This window comes from Pogoniulus pusillus, chromosome 4 (genome assembly GCF_015220805.1).
Source record: "Pogoniulus pusillus isolate bPogPus1 chromosome 4, bPogPus1.pri, whole genome shotgun sequence".
NCBI lineage: Eukaryota > Metazoa > Chordata > Aves > Piciformes > Lybiidae > Pogoniulus > Pogoniulus pusillus.
In genome coordinates, this window is record NC_087267.1 from 9,944,837 (window position 1) to 9,961,462 (window position 16,626).

The window sequence follows — 16,626 nt, forward strand, 5'->3', positions numbered from 1 at the left end:
ACTTTTAGTTATTTACAAATAGTTCTGTGATCATGTTTGTGAATTCTGATATTATAAACCCTTTTCAAAAGCTAATTAAATAGGGATTAAGTTTTTCATGGCTCTAAGTAAGATATCTCAAATGATAATCATCAGACTCAATCTTGCTTGTTTAGCAGCAACAAATTTAGTTAAGATGTAATTTGACATAATGGAGATTATGATATATCTTTCTTAATATCCTAGTGCCTAGGATGCTCAACAAGAGGAACACTTTACATGTGTTATGTACTAATGTAATTGACTATGTATTAAGGTACTAAAGAATGGTAAAGTGGACACAAGTTTTTTGATTGTCGTAGCTTTAAAAAGATGTTGCCCTGTAGAAGGGTATCTGTGTATGTATATTTTGACATACAGCCTGTCTAGTATTTTCATCAGCTCAAGGGCATTTTGAGCAATGAATATTAGTGATAGTAGTGATATAATACAAGGCAATAAGAATGTGAAATAGAGTCACAGGGGCTGGGCAAAAGTAAGATTTACTTAACAGAAACTGAATGTATTATAACCTCAATATTTAAAACCCAAAGAAGTGTTAAAACTTCTTTAATAAGTAAAGCTCATAACTGAGTCCAGATGAAATATTATCCCTGAGAATAAACCTCTTCTATCATTTTCTGGTTTTTTTAATAGTTGTGATAGCAGACACAATATATATTCTATATATTTCATGTTTATTGTATCTCTCTTTTGAGAAGAATCTTAAACTCTGTTTAGAAAGCCTTACTCTTTGTGATTGAAAAGTTGACCATAGCAATTTGCTTTCATTGCAATCACACAGGTGAAATGGCTTTCCTGAATCTAGACGAGGTTTAAAAACATAACAAGGGAGATAGGATATGCTCCATTACTCTCAATCAGGGTCTACTCTAGGGTGGTGTTCTGTGGGCAGAGAATTAAGTCATTGTTCAGATGCCACAGAATGTAGCTTCTTGTTGTTCTTGGAGAATTCACCTTTTGGCTGACCTTGGAAATTAATCTGTCTTGGAAATTATTTCTGTATCCCATGTCACTCAGGTTCTGCTTGTGATTGTGCCTTTCTCTCCAGCCTTCCTCATAACAGAGTGTTTGGGGATTTATAATGGATCTCCTTCTGATAGTATAATGAATCTAGGCAGCAGAGAGTCTGGGAGTTTGAGCAGGGTGATGCTCTGCCCAGCCATGGAGGTGGTGGTACATTCTGCCTGGGGAATGCTACCAGCCAGCAACTGAAAGGCCTTGAGGATGAATCATTGAGGCCAGCTAAAGGTCGCCCCCTTTTCTTGGCACAGACATGGGAAGGATAACAGTACTGCCAGAAGGGCATCAGAGAAGTCATTTAGGAGCTGTAGCCACTTACCAGGGAGGAAAGCATCAGGATCCTATCCAGATGTGATCTCTACTTGAAAAGTTCCTTACACAATTGTGTGCTAGAGGGCTTTGCAATAGCTGCAAATTAATTTCTGCAGAAGGCTTTCAAGGCCAATGAGGAAAGGTGATGTACAGTATTCAGAAACTGCAGAGAGCTGCTTTGCAATAGATATACCAGGTACTGGACTCTAGGAGTAGATGCTAGTAGTTACTATTGCTGAGTATAAATGTGATGCTTTTGCCCTCAGCTGTTGCTGACTCAGTTTATATCATTACTGAAGTTTCTGGATGAAGTTTTTCTTCTGATTTCATCATGCAGGTTGTTCAAGCAACTCTACACTCCAAAGTTTTTTGGTGCTATCTGCATTTTTTTTTTTCTTTCCTCCAACTTTTGAGAATCTGGCCCTGCATCTGTTCACTTCATAAGAGCTACACTTTTCCTTGTCATTAGATATTAACTACCATCTCCTTACTTGGTGTATCATGATTTTCACTCAGGGTTAAAATCACATCCCCATATTACAAATACACAAGGTGTCAGCTTCCAGTTTTAAAATTATTTGCTCTTCAAATAGGTTAATGGTGCATACCACTAGATGGTGAAACTTCTGAGGAAGTTTCAGATTCACTTCTGGTGGTATGTGAATCCAGGCAGCATGAAAACATAGGTGACTGCAGGAAATTTGGAATTAAACCTTATTTTGCAGGTTTATGAATGAATTTTACCTGTTCAATAATAGTAAATTCCTGTCTACAACTACCTGAGGGGAGGTTGTAGCCAGGAGGAGGTTGCTCTCTTCTCTCAGGTGGCCAGCACCAGAATGAGAGGACACAGCCTCAAGCTGCACCAGGGGAAATTTAGGCTTGAGGGAAGGAGAAAGTTCTTCACTGAGAGAGTCATTGGACACTGGAATGGGCTGCCCGGGGAGGTGGTGGAGTCGCCGTCCCTGGGGCTGTTCAAGGCAAGGTTGGACATGGCACTTGGTGCCATGGTCTAGCCTTGAGCTCTGTGGTAAAGGGTTGGACTTGATGATCTATGAGGTCTCTTCCAACCTTGGTGATACTGTGATAAATATTAGACTCAATGAATAAGAAAATACACAAAGTATTTTGAAACCAAGAATGTGGAATTCTTACCAAGCATAGACTGGGCTGTAATGGGAGAACAAAGAATCTACCCTTAAGTAGCCAGACTTCCATTGCAATTGCAGTGGCTGTCTTTCCACTGCCTTTACCCATAGCTGATGGAACTTTAGTACTCTAAATTAATCTGGAAGATGAACTGTTTGTAATAGTCCCATTACAATGTAGATCACTTGTTTTCATATCCTCTGAGTGCTAAAATCATTGAGAAATGAAAACAACTTAATAACTCTACAAAAGTGTATTTCCTCGAGAGCAGACAGATGAAAATGTATCAGACCATGCTATCTGCACATTTCACTGCTGCTGTCTCCTCAGCTAATTGAAGACAGCACTTGGATGACCCAGTGTCATAGGAATAGTGATGGATGCAGTCTACTACTGACCAAATCTGTGATTTCTGTCCCCCAAACACTGAGGTACCATATAAATGTTGGATTCACAGCATATTTTGAATGAGATTGGATTACAAAGGTAAGCATTTAAAAGGAATTTTAATTACATTCATTTTCTTACTGGAAGGGAAAGAGGTCCATGTAATGAATTAGTTTTAGTGGTGTTAAGTTTTTGCACTTAGTTCTTTTAGCTCCTAAATGTGTTAATATTTTTCATGTACTGATGACCTGGCAGTCCTGTGTGGTTAAATCTTGCTAAAATAGCCTAATAGCTACCTTTAATCTGAAAAATGGAGTAATTTAAAGAGTTAATAAATCTGGATCATCAGATCACTGGAAATCATATTAATTTTATTTTACTTAATTTTAATAATGTGCTCAAGTGTTTTACTTGAATATTTAAAGTTCAGCACATGCTTTGCTGAACTTTGGCTTGGTTACAACTATAAGAGACTATTTTATTAAATTCAGGCAACTGAATTCATTATTCTTCTACTACTTTCTTACACTGTGTATAGCATAAGAGCAAGGCTTAATATTTCTTTGAGATAAATATAGTTTGTGATGCTGAAGTGGTGGATTAAATCTGGTGTATTGGGTTTTGGCAAGGTTTTGGCAGCAACAGGGCTACAGAGCTGTCTTCCATGAGAAGCTGCTAGAAGATTCCCCAGTGTCCAATGGAACCAATGCCAGACAGCTCCAAGATGGACACTCTTCTGGCCAAGGATGAGTCTATCAGTGATGACATATTTATGAAGCAGGAAAAAACCCGTACAGGTGCAGCCTGAGGGAGGACTGAAAATATGAAAGAGAAACAACTGTGCAGACACCAAAGTCAGTGTAGAAGGAGGAGGAGATGCTCCAGGCAATATAGCAGAGATTGCCATGGAGCCTGTGGTGAAGAACTTGGTGAGTCAACCTGTCCCCCTGCAGTCCATGGAGGTTAATGATGGATCAGATATAAACCTGCAGACAATAGAAGACCCTGCACCAGAGCATCTGGATGTCCAAAGGGTGCTGTGACCCCATGGGAAGTGTGCAATGGAGCAAGGTACAAGCAGGACCTGCAGATCCTATGCTAGATAAATTGTGCTTGCAGGATCCCTCAGGGGATCCTGCACTAGTGCAATCTATACCTGAAGGACCACAATTCTGGAGCAGTTCCTGAAGAACAGCTTATGAGAAGGACTCACACTAGAGAAGTTTGTGGAGGAGCCCTATGCTGGGCTGGAGGAGAGCGTCCTGTCATGAGGTGCACCTCCAAGAAGCAGCAGAGACAACATGGAATGGACTGCAACCCTCATTCCCATTTCCCTGTATCACTGTTGAGGGATGAGGCAGAGATTTTGAGAGTGAGGTTAATGCCAGGAAGAAGGGTGGGGTGGGGGGAAGGTGTTTTAAGATATGAGGGTTTATTTCATTATCCTACTCTGCTTTGGTTGGCAATAAATTACATTCATTTACCAAGTTGCTTTCACCCATGATGGTAACCACTGAATGATCTCCCATCACATCTGGTTGCTGTATTTTGCTAATAAGGAAGGTAACTTTTTGTTTTGAAAGGATGCAGGCTGTGTCTGAGTTACTTGGTTTACAGTAGTGTGTCTTGTTTTGGAAGGATGAGGAAGACTAGAAGGCAAGGGTAAAGCAGGATAAAAAAACCCTGACTAGTATATGCCAAGAAGAATGCAAATTAGAATACTAAAGGTCTCAAAGCTAGCAATATCAAAGCTCTAGTTGTCTATACAACTGTTTTTCTTGTGTCCTTATGTATCTGAGACATTTATATGTCTTTAGATGGTGCAACACAAGACTTTGAAGAAGACTGTGACTTTCTGAATGATGAAGCACAGTGGCCAGCAGAGCTTTCCCAGGTCTGAAATAGTGATGGTACTTCTGTTTAGGCCACTTAACTGGACCTCTAATGTTATGGTCAAGAAGCTCAAATGTAGGTTTCTCCTGTCTTTCTGGTGTCCATATAACAAAGGGGAGCTGTAACATTCAGACTAGTAGTCCCCTGCCCTTCTCTGGGCTGCCAGGTATGTGGGTCAGACCTAATTCTTTAATCTATCATATCACTTCTTTATAAAATTGCCTTCTCTGTAAACACACATGATCCCTCATTGACTGTGGAGACTTAAATGCTCAGCTCATATATAAGATGTGCATTCCTTGCAGACTCAGGATTGCAAAGAAGATCTGCAACAGTACCTGATTAAAGATAAGAATCTTATATTTCTGATTTATTCTGCTGAAGATTTTTCCTCAGCAATGCCATTATCTTAAGTTAATCAGGAGCAAAATAAAGGGGGGGGGGGGAGTGAATGTGAAGCAGATTAGTTATGTAGCATGTGGAAATTATATTCATAAGTTTATAGTGTCAATTATTTAATAATGATTTCTGTTATGAAATGAGCAGATAGCTATATGATTTGTATTGCATCAAGAAGCCTTGCAATTTTGTAGCTGTCATAGTACCATAAAAACATAGAATGCTAAGTAATAGTAAGTTGACTAGTGACAAAAAGAATAATGTTTTGGACATTTTTTTTTCCCCAACTAAAGTAAAAGCCAGGTTTTAGTACATTTAATTTAATTTAACAAAAAAATATAACAAATCAGGTAAAAGCCAAGAAAGGAAGTATTTAAGCATTCTTAAATTCATAGCTGTTACTATAGTCATAAGAGGGAGAAAAATATTTTTATAGATTTAAACTATTTATGGTGTGGGTGGTTTTTTTTTTCCTGGTAAATCAAAGAGATTATGTTTACACAATTATCTTGATGAAATTTACCATTTTAGACAAGCTCCAGCCATCCTCACACAAAAACCTCTATTAAAAAGTATTTTATAAGTTTAATAACACATCATGCTGCTATTTAATGGCATTTTGATATCCTAGCCGCTCGGTGGATATTGACTCCCCATTGCTTTTCATAGCTCATATTGCCAGCAGCATGTTTTCTGTAAGTCAAATTGTTTCTGTATGCCATTTAATAAAAAAAATATAGGCAAGACTCACAGTAAGATTTTTTTTTAAGCTTTAGTTAAGTAGTGTATTTAACAATTGTCTTTTTAATGTAAGAGAAAACCAAAGTTGTTAGCAATGTTACAGCAACCTCTTTTGTGTCATTGAAACTCTTGAAATGTGTGATGAAGAACACAATGAAGCTGTGTGTATGCTGACTGATCTGCTTCTGAATATACAAGCTGTTGTCACTGAAACAGGATGAACAGATCTAGCTTTAGATAAAGCTTGCTTTGCCCACTAACAGTTGTAGTGTCATAAGGTGTACCAGTTTCTTTTCATTTAGAGGCATTTTTTCATCTATTCCCCTGAATTATTTTTTTTTCTGGCTACTGATGGCCTTTTTTTTTTCCCCTTACCTCAGCATTTGATAATTGCTATAATGTGGTCTTGAATGACTGCCAATATCTTCCAAGTAAAATTTAAGGTAATGAACTTGCTCAAATGCCTGAGGTCTGCTACTTCCAATGCTTCCATCACAGTGCTCTCTGATGGAGCCATTCAGGGTGAAGGTGATTCTAACAGCAGGCAAGAGAACAGTGGGATGCAGTGTTCTTTATAGCATTCTTTAGTGTTGATACTTCTCTAAGTTCATACATAGCCCTGATATTTGCCCTATGAGATCAGGTACTTTTCTGAGCTTTTAGGAAAAAGGAAATAAAAAAAAAGATAGAAGAGGTAACTGGCTGGTGAGATTTTTTTCACATCATTTATCGTGGTGAAGAATTTGAGTCTATCTAGAAATTGAAGCCTACTATTTTCTTCTGACAGTACCTCTTGTTTCTTTCCTTTTATTTCTCCTGAATGGCTCTGAAAAGCCATCTCTCCTAGCTTGTGTGCATATGGATCCTCATTAGTAGAATTTGTTCAGTCATCTTAGCTTGATTGATCAGCTTTTCAATACTAGGCACTCATCATTGGGGTGTGCTTTATCTGTGAGTGTGTAGTGGAAGCAGAGCAGGGATATGCCAGGGCTTTCATCTGTATTCTTTAGAGTGTCACAGTAGATATGACCAAAGCTGCCCAGAGCAGCACTGGGATGCCTCTGCCCAGCTTTCCTGGGAGCACAGAGCACCACAGAGAAAGGGCATGGCTTTGTCTGCTAGAGCAGCAGCCCACAGGGATGAGCTGAGTCTGTGGAGGATCAGTGTAGTGAGAGGAAGAGTGCAGTCCCTGGATACTGTGTGAACTATTGGAGCTGCTCTGTGATTCCTTCCCTTATACTCATTGCACTGTATTGCTGCATTTGTCAAAGCTTTAGAATGAAAGTCTAAATCAATGACATGAAACAGAACAAAACTGAAAATCAACTTAATTTGTACAACATTTCTGTGTAGTGTCCTAAGTATTCAGTCAAGAAAGACAATGCACATAATTAATATCAGTGTAGTAAGCTGAAAAGTGTCACTAAGCCTGACATTCTTCTGCTCTCTGCACTGACACAACACATTGTTGAACAGGAATTAATTGCAAAGGCTTTTATGTATTCTTGAATAATTAATATGCATAGATTTGGGATATAGGTAACATTTAATAGATGAAGATGATAAATGCCTTTTAATAATTGTTTTCTGCCACATTTATCAATTCTTACAGTACTGAATTGCAAATATATTATTGCTCTTCAATGGGGGATCTTTCATGAAAGCTGCTAGTCCATTTTTTTTCTTCTGCTGAGTTACATGGCTCAATGACAACCCTCTTTAGTCTAGGAATTTTATTCATCACTTAGTGAAATATTAAAAAAGCTTTAAACAATTAACTTATAATTATGTATATGCAGCATACAAAGCATATCATACTGTGCCCTAAGCAAGTTCACCATTTTTATTGCTAGAAATCTGAAAGAAATGCTAGATTGGATTTACAATCTTTTTGTAGACCTATTTAGCATAATGGTTTGGTGAATCATAAGCAAGAAGTATTAATTTCTTGTAAAGAATGCTATGCTTACTGAAGATGAAGGAGTAGTAGCAGCATATTATATGCTAACCTCTGTTTTAAAAATATGTCTTTAGAAAACAGAGAAGCAAATGGGAAGGAATGAAGAAGTTAAATAGCTATAGTGTCCTTTTGAGTAGTACACCCTTGGTGATTTCAAGAAAATGCTATGAGTTAGAACTCGTCTAATGGAATACTTGTACTCGTGACATTGACAGCTGATTTCTTCAGGAGCTGAATAAAACACACAGTACTTTTTAACTGACTCCCTTTAAATCTGCACTGCTTTTATGAATGTAAATTATGGTTTAAGATTAATTCGTGTCTATCTGCACATTTAACTATAGGAAAATCTCATATGTGAAATAATGCGTATTGCCAGCGACCGTTTCCTTCCTTTACCTCTTCTGTTAATTCGGCTTTAACACAGGCACGTAGGCGTGAGAGAACAAATGGAAATGCTACTGAGCAATCCTGATATTTAGTATAATACATTTTTTTCAGTTCAGTTAGTAACTTGAGCAGTGCAGTGACCATGCTCCCCTCGTCTCATATGAATAGCTTAAATTTCAAACCCATGCTGGACTGCAGCAGTCACAATTGTTATACTCATTTCAGATAGGTACTCTGTACTAACATGCAAATTTTATTCATTCTGGGAATCATCCATTGCATTTGAAATATATTTCTCTTTACTAGATCTTGTTTTGCAGTTATGTCTGTGCATGTATTAGTGGCATATGTGCATCCTTATTGTGTGAGTATTTTCACCGTTTAAACTTTCTTATATGTTCGTCTGTATTAAATAATAACATAAAATAAATGAATGTAAGGCTTCATATTATATAGATTTTCATGTATATATTTTCAGGATTTCTTATAATACATTTTCGATCTAAATGAATACTTCTGAGTTTGACAACTTTAATAAGGACCTTCTCTGATTACACAGTAGCTCTCTGAAAGGAAACACATACAGGATGTTTTATATGTAGCTGGAGCTGCTGTTTCAGCTATCAGACTAATGGAGCCATAATGGAACACTTACTAAGAAAATTAATGGGCTTCATCCTTTTCTTTGTCACTAGATCTGTATGGATCCATTAGGTCTGATTTGTTCAGTTACAAGAAGAATGAATAATGGAGCATTTTGCTATATATTTGAAAGGAATCAATCACTAGTTTTCCCTAGTTATCACATTCTTACACCACCTTTCAGTGAGCTGATAGAAGCTAAAGAACGCCTGTTGTGGTATGACTTTATTTACAAAACAATCCATTGTCATCTTGGTGTTATTCTTACATTCACACAAGAAGGAGGTCAAAGATATTTGTTTCTTCTACTATCGCACTTTATACTAGGTACTTCTACTAGAAGAATTGGTTTCTCTGGGATTTTACTGTAATCCACAAGATTTTGTTTTTATTGAGCCTTTCTGCTCCTACTACACTTGATAGCAGTTCTTTCAAAGTTCAAACATGTACAGAAAATGAAGTGTAATAGCAGTCATGTTTACTTTCCATTAGAGTATGGATTTTTTTTCAAGAGATTAATTTACTGGGAGAATTCTCTGTGAGACCACTTTACACCTACAATCTAATATCAAAACTCAGTGCAACAACCTTTCTTAGAGACAAGCAATCTAATTTGACACAAGTAGCTATCCCATGCTATATATTTTTATAGGTATCATACCTGAGACACTGCATAGTTGCCTAGGTGTTTCTATCCTGAGGTTCTCTTTGAGATTTTGCAGACTGAAATATTTTAGAACACTTTTTATTTCCTTTCTCATTAGCCTGGTCCCTTTACACGGTTTTCAATCTCCATCCAAATTTGGCATTCCAAGTCTTCCAGAATTTCGGTATAGTGAAAGTAAAACTAATTGACCAATAGAATTTATATTCAATGGTGCTTCATTTCCAATTTTAATTTTGTTACAAAATCATGGAATCATAGAATCAGCCAGGTTGGAAGAGACCTCCACGATCATCCAGTCCAACCCATCCCCCATCCCTAGCCAATCAACTAGACCATGGCACCAAGTGCCTCATCCAGTCTTTTCTTGAACACCTCCAGGGATGGTGCCTCCATCACCTCCCTGGGCAGCCCATTCCAGTGAGAAATCACTCTCTCTCTGAAGAACTTCCTCCTAACATCCACCTTATACTTCCCCCAGCACAACTGTCGGCTAGAGAAAAATCACTACAGATTCAAGGAAAAAAGTACCCAAATTTAGGTTGGGTAGAACTACATATCCTGGTAAAGCTGAGAATATCCTTATTAGGGTCACCTGCTTATCTGGACTTTGCCTTTTCTTGAAATTAGAACTGAAGACCCAGACTTGATGTTTACTACTGAATGCCACATATAAGCATTAGACTTTGCATAGATTTAACACTGCTTTACCCATTGTGATTTGGGATTAAAAAAGGCATCATGCTGAGAGACAGTGGAGGAGTCAAATGGCAAACACAATAAAGAGGTGGAGAGTACAGTCTGTAAATCATTGAGTATTTTTAAGTGACTTATTTCAAGGTGATAGTAATAGGTCTCTGTAGTAATAAATGTTCATTTATTACAACCTGTTAGGATACAATGAGCAAGATAGTTGTAAATAACACCACAGATAGCACTATTAAGATTAGGCTTATCTTTCCCTAGTGCAGTGCCAAAACCAATCAGTCTCTATACAACTAACATGCTAACAATGAGCAGACTGATGAAAAATGCTTTTATCACAGTAGCAGTGTCAAAACAGTATTACTCATTCAATTTTCTGGAAAACAATTCTTCTTGTGTTAACAGAATAACTTCTCAGCTGTTCAATTAAATATTCAAGGATGTAAAAAAGAAAAGAAAAAAAAAGTCTAAGCAGCTCAGGTTAGGAAAATAATATGGGTTCAATTCAACATGGCATCTATTGTTGTCACAGCAACAATAATAAATAGTTCATAATCATAGAATGTTTTAGGTTGGGAGGGAGCTCAAGGATCATCCAGTTCCAACATCAGTGTATGTAAATGAAAATGTTCCTTGAAGAATGTATATCTGTAAAGTACTGCTTTTTCTTGTAGTTAGGACAATGTTTCAAGGAGGTAAGCATTTTCTTAAGTAAAATGAATGAATAATGTCTGCATTATTTCAGTATTTCACTGTTGTGACTGAAAGGGTAGCCTCTCAGTTCACCCTGTGTCCATATTTAACCTTGATGAGGGTAAACCCATTAACAAGGGCAGCTTGTTCTCTGCAAATGGTTCTGTTCTTCCTCAGTGAAATTCATAGCTACTCCGGTAACTGCATAATAATAATAATGGGCAGTGGACAAAAGTTATTAAGGTTGTTTGCAGAAATCAAACATAAAGATGCTTTTAAAGAAAGCCTTGAAGTTATTACAGAATAAGTACTACAGCATCAATGTCGTTTGTTCTTCAGTGAAGACTTCCATCACTGACAACACCTATTATTCCCTTCTATCACTAGTCGTGTTGTTCTGTAAATCTGGTTTATGGGAAGGACATTTCTTTATTAGTTACAAGTCAGATGACAGTCAGTAGAAGAAATCCTCTGGGTAAAATTATTCCCAGCTTCAGCTTTGAACAATTTTTGATTCATTTATTTTATTCTCAGTCTGCATGCAGACCTCCTACTGACATCAATAACAAGCAGCACACTCAGAAAAACAGAGCTTTGAAAACAAGATGTTATTTGTGTTTGAGAAGAGTATTTTAACTTCTTCCCCCCCCCTCCCCTGTACTAATGCTGTCACATTTTATGTGCAATGGTGGGGTTTGCTGTGGTTTTATATTTTTGCACCAGCCTGTAATGTGTGTTCCATCACGCTGTATACTCAGGGAAAAGAATCCCCATAGTAATATTACATTTGCAGACCAGTTTATGGCATAATTAAGATAAAGGATATTGTGAGTTCCATAAATATCCAACAAACCACATAGAAGTATGTCAAGACTTTAAAAAAGTGCAGCTAAATCCTGTCAAATAAGAGTTGTCCTTTGCTTATATATAGGAACATAAGCTGAAGTGGATCTGGAAAACAAGTGATCCATGCACAGGATCAAGCAAATGAAATGTGATACTAGACTGTAATTTTTGTGATCTACTTATTTTAGATATCATGGATTATTAAGTAACCAAATTATATTCAAGTAATTCAGCACCTGCTTCATCAAGCTACAGAATGTGGAATTAGATATAGACCACTTCAGCTTCACTGATTTGATTATATAGTAGAGAGAGACTGGTGAATATACATTATTTCTATAAAATTAAATCAAGAAAATTAGCTGAAGCTATTCCTGGGGGCCTATTTGGTGTCTATTTTCATAAAATGCTGAATTACCTGCTTGCTGAAATAACCTATTTTTTTTTATCAGTGAGAAATGGAATGGACCTGAAGATCTGAGTGTACACAAAAATTGAAGCAGGAATGTAGCAGCTCAAAACAAATACATTTAACTCCCAAATTTGACAACAGCCAATACTGTATCATTAGAGCATAAGAACAAGTATATAATTTTCCCCTTGGTGTTTCCTGATATGGAGTATAGAGACTACAATTACTTGATATTCAGTAATGTGTAGTGGACTTTGCTTCTATTAACATGAGAAACAATTGGGTTTTTTTACTGTGAGGGTGATGGAGCACTGGAACAGGCTGCCCATAGAGGTTGTGGAGTCTCCTTCTCTAGAGATCCTCAGAACACATGTGGATGCGTTCCTATGAGAACTGTCCTAAGTGGTCCTGCTTTATAGGGGGGTTGGACTTAGTGATCTCTGGAGATGACTTCCAACCCCTAGCATTCTGTAATTCTCTGATTCTGTTATTTTCTGAACAAATTTGTTAATCTCATCTAGTCTTTTCAGTATACTGTATAATGTATACAAGTATCATGTAATCATGCACATTGAAGTATTTCCTTTTTATTGGCTTTATAAACTCTTTAAGACAATATCATAGAACTACAGGATGTTAAAGGTGTTATCTGTTGGATATAGTAATATTAAATGCAATGATTTTATAGAATTGTCTGCATATTATATGGTAGAAAACAAGCCATGGACGGGAGAGAGTGCATGAGTTCACAACTACTGTTAGAGGGTTGGAATGACCTCAGAGACTGGTGTAGCAAATGTAAACAAGTGTAATCCTGGAGTCTGTGGTTTTCACCTATCTCTGCTGACTTAGAATCTCCAGACACAATACACATCTTGTTGAGAGAATGTGAAGAATGTCTATGCCAAGTAGTGTGTATTCCTAACGTAGTCCTAATGCAGGTGTGTGTAGCCAGAGTCATTACATGATTTTGTGATCCTATTATGTAGCCTTCTGATAGAAAGTATATAAGCCCATGCTTGGGGTGCAATAAATGGATTGGATTGGATTGGCTTGTATCAGCTTGCTTTTCCCCGTCTCTTGTTAGCCCCTGATACTATGGTATCACAGCCTGTGACAGTTATCTAATTTTTGCATCTTCTTGTGAGAATTTACATAGTAGGCAAATAAAACCTATGCATTCTTTATTTCTGACATTCATAATTTCATAGACTTCCAAGCCTACTGTCTCCTTAGGAGTCTGAATGTCATCTTTTCACAGACAGAGACATTCCAGTATTTCAAAATATGTTTTTGTAGTATGTGTAACTTTTTTTGTTTACACTGAATACTTCATAGTAGTGTGAAGCTTACTTCTTGCTATTGTTGCCAGAAGTCTAAATCAATAATTTAAGATGTAGAAGTCAATCCTGCAGACTTTTCAAATTAAGTGAGATAACTCTTTAACAAATTACTTAATTTTAGTGTTAAATATGGACATTGGAGATCTGTTTTATTATGACAGTTTTAAAATGTGACTCTTCTATTCAGTTACTCGTTATCCTGTCATACCATTTTTTAAGAGCCTCATCTGTAATTTTTTCAAGGTTTTCTAAGTAATTCAGTTTTCTAAAGTATACCATACATAAGTGATTCATTTGTAAGCAATATCAATATTTACTTTCATAGAATCAACCAGGTTGGAAGAGACCTCCAAGATCATCCAGTCCAACCTAGCACCCAGCCCTATCCAATCAACTAGACCATGGCACTAAGTGCCTCATCCAGTCTTTTCTTGAAGACCCCCAGGGATGGTGCCTCCACCACCTCCCTGGGCAGCCCATTCCAATGCCAATCACTCTCTCTGTGAAGAACTTCTTCCTAATATCCAGCCTATACCTACCCTGGCACAACTTGAGACTGTGTTCTCTTGTTCTGTTGTTGATTGCCTGGGAGAAGAGGCCACCCCCCACCTGGCTACAATGCCCCTTCAGGTAGTTGTAGACAACTTTGATTTATTGAACTAAAATATTCACAAATAATAAATAAAAAGCATTTGCAAAACACATGAATGAAGTGGAAGTGGTCTCAAAACTTAAAAATATTTGGTTTGGTTGGAGACAAAATGGTTTTTTGAAGGACAGTGATAAACAGAAAGCACAAGTGTTTAGAAATTCCATTGTGCTGGTGCAGTTAATGTACATAGCTTACATATGAGACACAGATTTTGTTAATCTAATTCATAAGATAGACCTGAGCCTTGTTCTGCTGTACCCAGAATAACTGACACCCAAAAGTTGGATTATAGAATGCCTCATTGTTTTGATTAGCTGTTTTTCTTGAACTTGAAAAAAACCATTCCTCCTTCATGTTTGCTACAGCCAGTGCATTTCAGCAAGCACTGAATGTGCATCCACTAAATGTTTCATTAAAAAAAAGGTACTGCTACTGAAGTAGGTTTTCTTTTCCTCTTGTTGCATACATGAGACACTCCTCATGCATACAAAGATGTCTGCTGCGTATTATCTCGTTCAACAAACCATCATGTGATTTCTTTTTTCCACATTTTATTGCAGTATTTAATATTTTTTATTATTATTTTTCTTTTGGTTACAGGTTTCTCTTGGACTTCTGCATGCTCGAGCTACTCATATTCTCTGGCCTCCACAGCGCTGGCAGAAGCTACAGCCAATGCTACCTCCAGAGCGTAAACCACTTCTTAAAGAGCAGGAGTGATCTGAACGTTCAGATAGAAAGACACCTTTGTGGAGTTTGATCAGGAAGAGCTTTGACCAAGCGTGCTTTAACATCAGGTACCACACCAACAAAGACATGCAACATCTTCCTGTTAAAATGCCAACTTAAGTGTAAAGTTTCTTTGTTTTAGGTGTTTTGGAAGAGTCTTGAGCAATAGTGCATTGTGCATGACTTTGGTTTGAAATAATTGGTTGTAGAAGGTTTAGATGTTCAGTTTTTCTGAAGTGTTAAAATGCTTGACATTGTGTCTGTACCTGTGCTTCTCTGGATAAGAAATTATTAAAACCCTTAATAAAATATTTTAATCTTATACATTAAGCTTGTTTCTTTAGTAATGGGATGGAAACGTTATTATTATCATTAACTGCACTGAAGAGAATATGAAACCCATGATAACCTTTGAGTTATACTATAATTTATAATATTTAACAATCAGTACTTCTGTAGCAATGTGCCTGTGTGGCCAAGAATGCCAACGGCATCCTCACCTGTATCAGGAGTAGTGTGGCCAGCAGGACCAGGGAAGTCACTCTGCCCCTGTACTCAGCTCTGATCAGGCTGCTCCTTGAGTACTGTGTCCAGTTCTGGGCCCCTCAATTTAAGAAAGATGTTGAGATGCTCAAATGTGTCCAGAGAAGGCAACAAGGCTGGTGAAGGACTTGGAGCCCTATGAGGAGTGGCTGAGACCTGGGATTTAGCCTGGAGAAGAAGAGGCTCAGGGGAGACCATATTGCTCCCTACAGCTACCTGAAAGGATGTTGTAGGCAGGTGGGGGTTGGCCTCTTCTCCCAGGCAAGGAATGACAAAATTAGGAGACACAGTCTCAAGCTGTGCCAGAGGAGTTTTAGGTTGGATGGTAGGAAAAAATTCTTCACAGAAACAGTGATTGGCCATTGGAATGGGCTGCCTGGGCATGGTGAAGTCACTGTCCCTGGAAGTATTTAAAAAGAGACTCGATGTGGCACTTGGTGCCATGATTTAGTTGAAAAGATGGTGTTGCATGGTAGGCCTCAAAGGTCTTTTCCAACCTGGTTAATTCTGTGATCCTATGAAAGGTTAATCACATATGTCATAAATGTTCTCAAAAAGGTAATGAGATTTATTGTTGTTTTTTTTTTTAAATACAGCTTGTGTTTAATATTAAACTGAGTATGTATTACTTATTTTTAATTTATTATCCAGGGCTGCTTTATACAAACATTGCTTCTACATCTTTCTAAAGTAAATATTCAGTTAAAATATATCATATATTGCAATATCTGAAGGCAATATTTCATTAATTTCTGAATTAATTTCTTGATAGCATTGATTGTCACATTTCCTTGAAAGTGTAATTAGATTATAAAGAATATCTAATAATAATAATAATAAATCTAATAGTAAATAATAAATCTAATTAATATTAGATTATAAATACTGTATTATATAGCTAATGTTATAAATACATTCTATGAATATACACTAAAGCTTCTACATTGTCAGTGAAAAACCCATGAAAAATGTCACATTTTCAGCTGCTGATTTGTATGAGCCAGCTTTTTATGGTTATTGAATTTTTCCTCAGACAGGATAGTAATTAAAAAAAATCTAACCAATTGCACTAAGATCTTCAAACATTTCAGCTAAAATCATGCA

At 37.1% G+C, this 16,626-nt stretch overlaps 1 protein-coding gene across 3 annotated transcripts in view; it reads left to right on the forward strand.

Moving 5' to 3' along the window:
- IMMP2L (inner mitochondrial membrane peptidase subunit 2) overlaps window positions 1–15,303 on the forward strand; it is a 480,812-nt gene extending 465,509 nt beyond the window's left edge. For all 3 annotated transcript variants that reach the window (XM_064142892.1, XM_064142893.1, XM_064142894.1), the window contains one exon: window positions 14,851–15,303. In XM_064142892.1, the coding sequence (XP_063998962.1) occupies window positions 14,851–14,970 (120 nt within the window). In that variant the 3' untranslated portion in view covers window positions 14,971–15,303. The remainder of the gene's footprint in view (window positions 1–14,850) is intronic.
- Window positions 15,304–16,626: the final 1,323 nt, after the last annotated feature.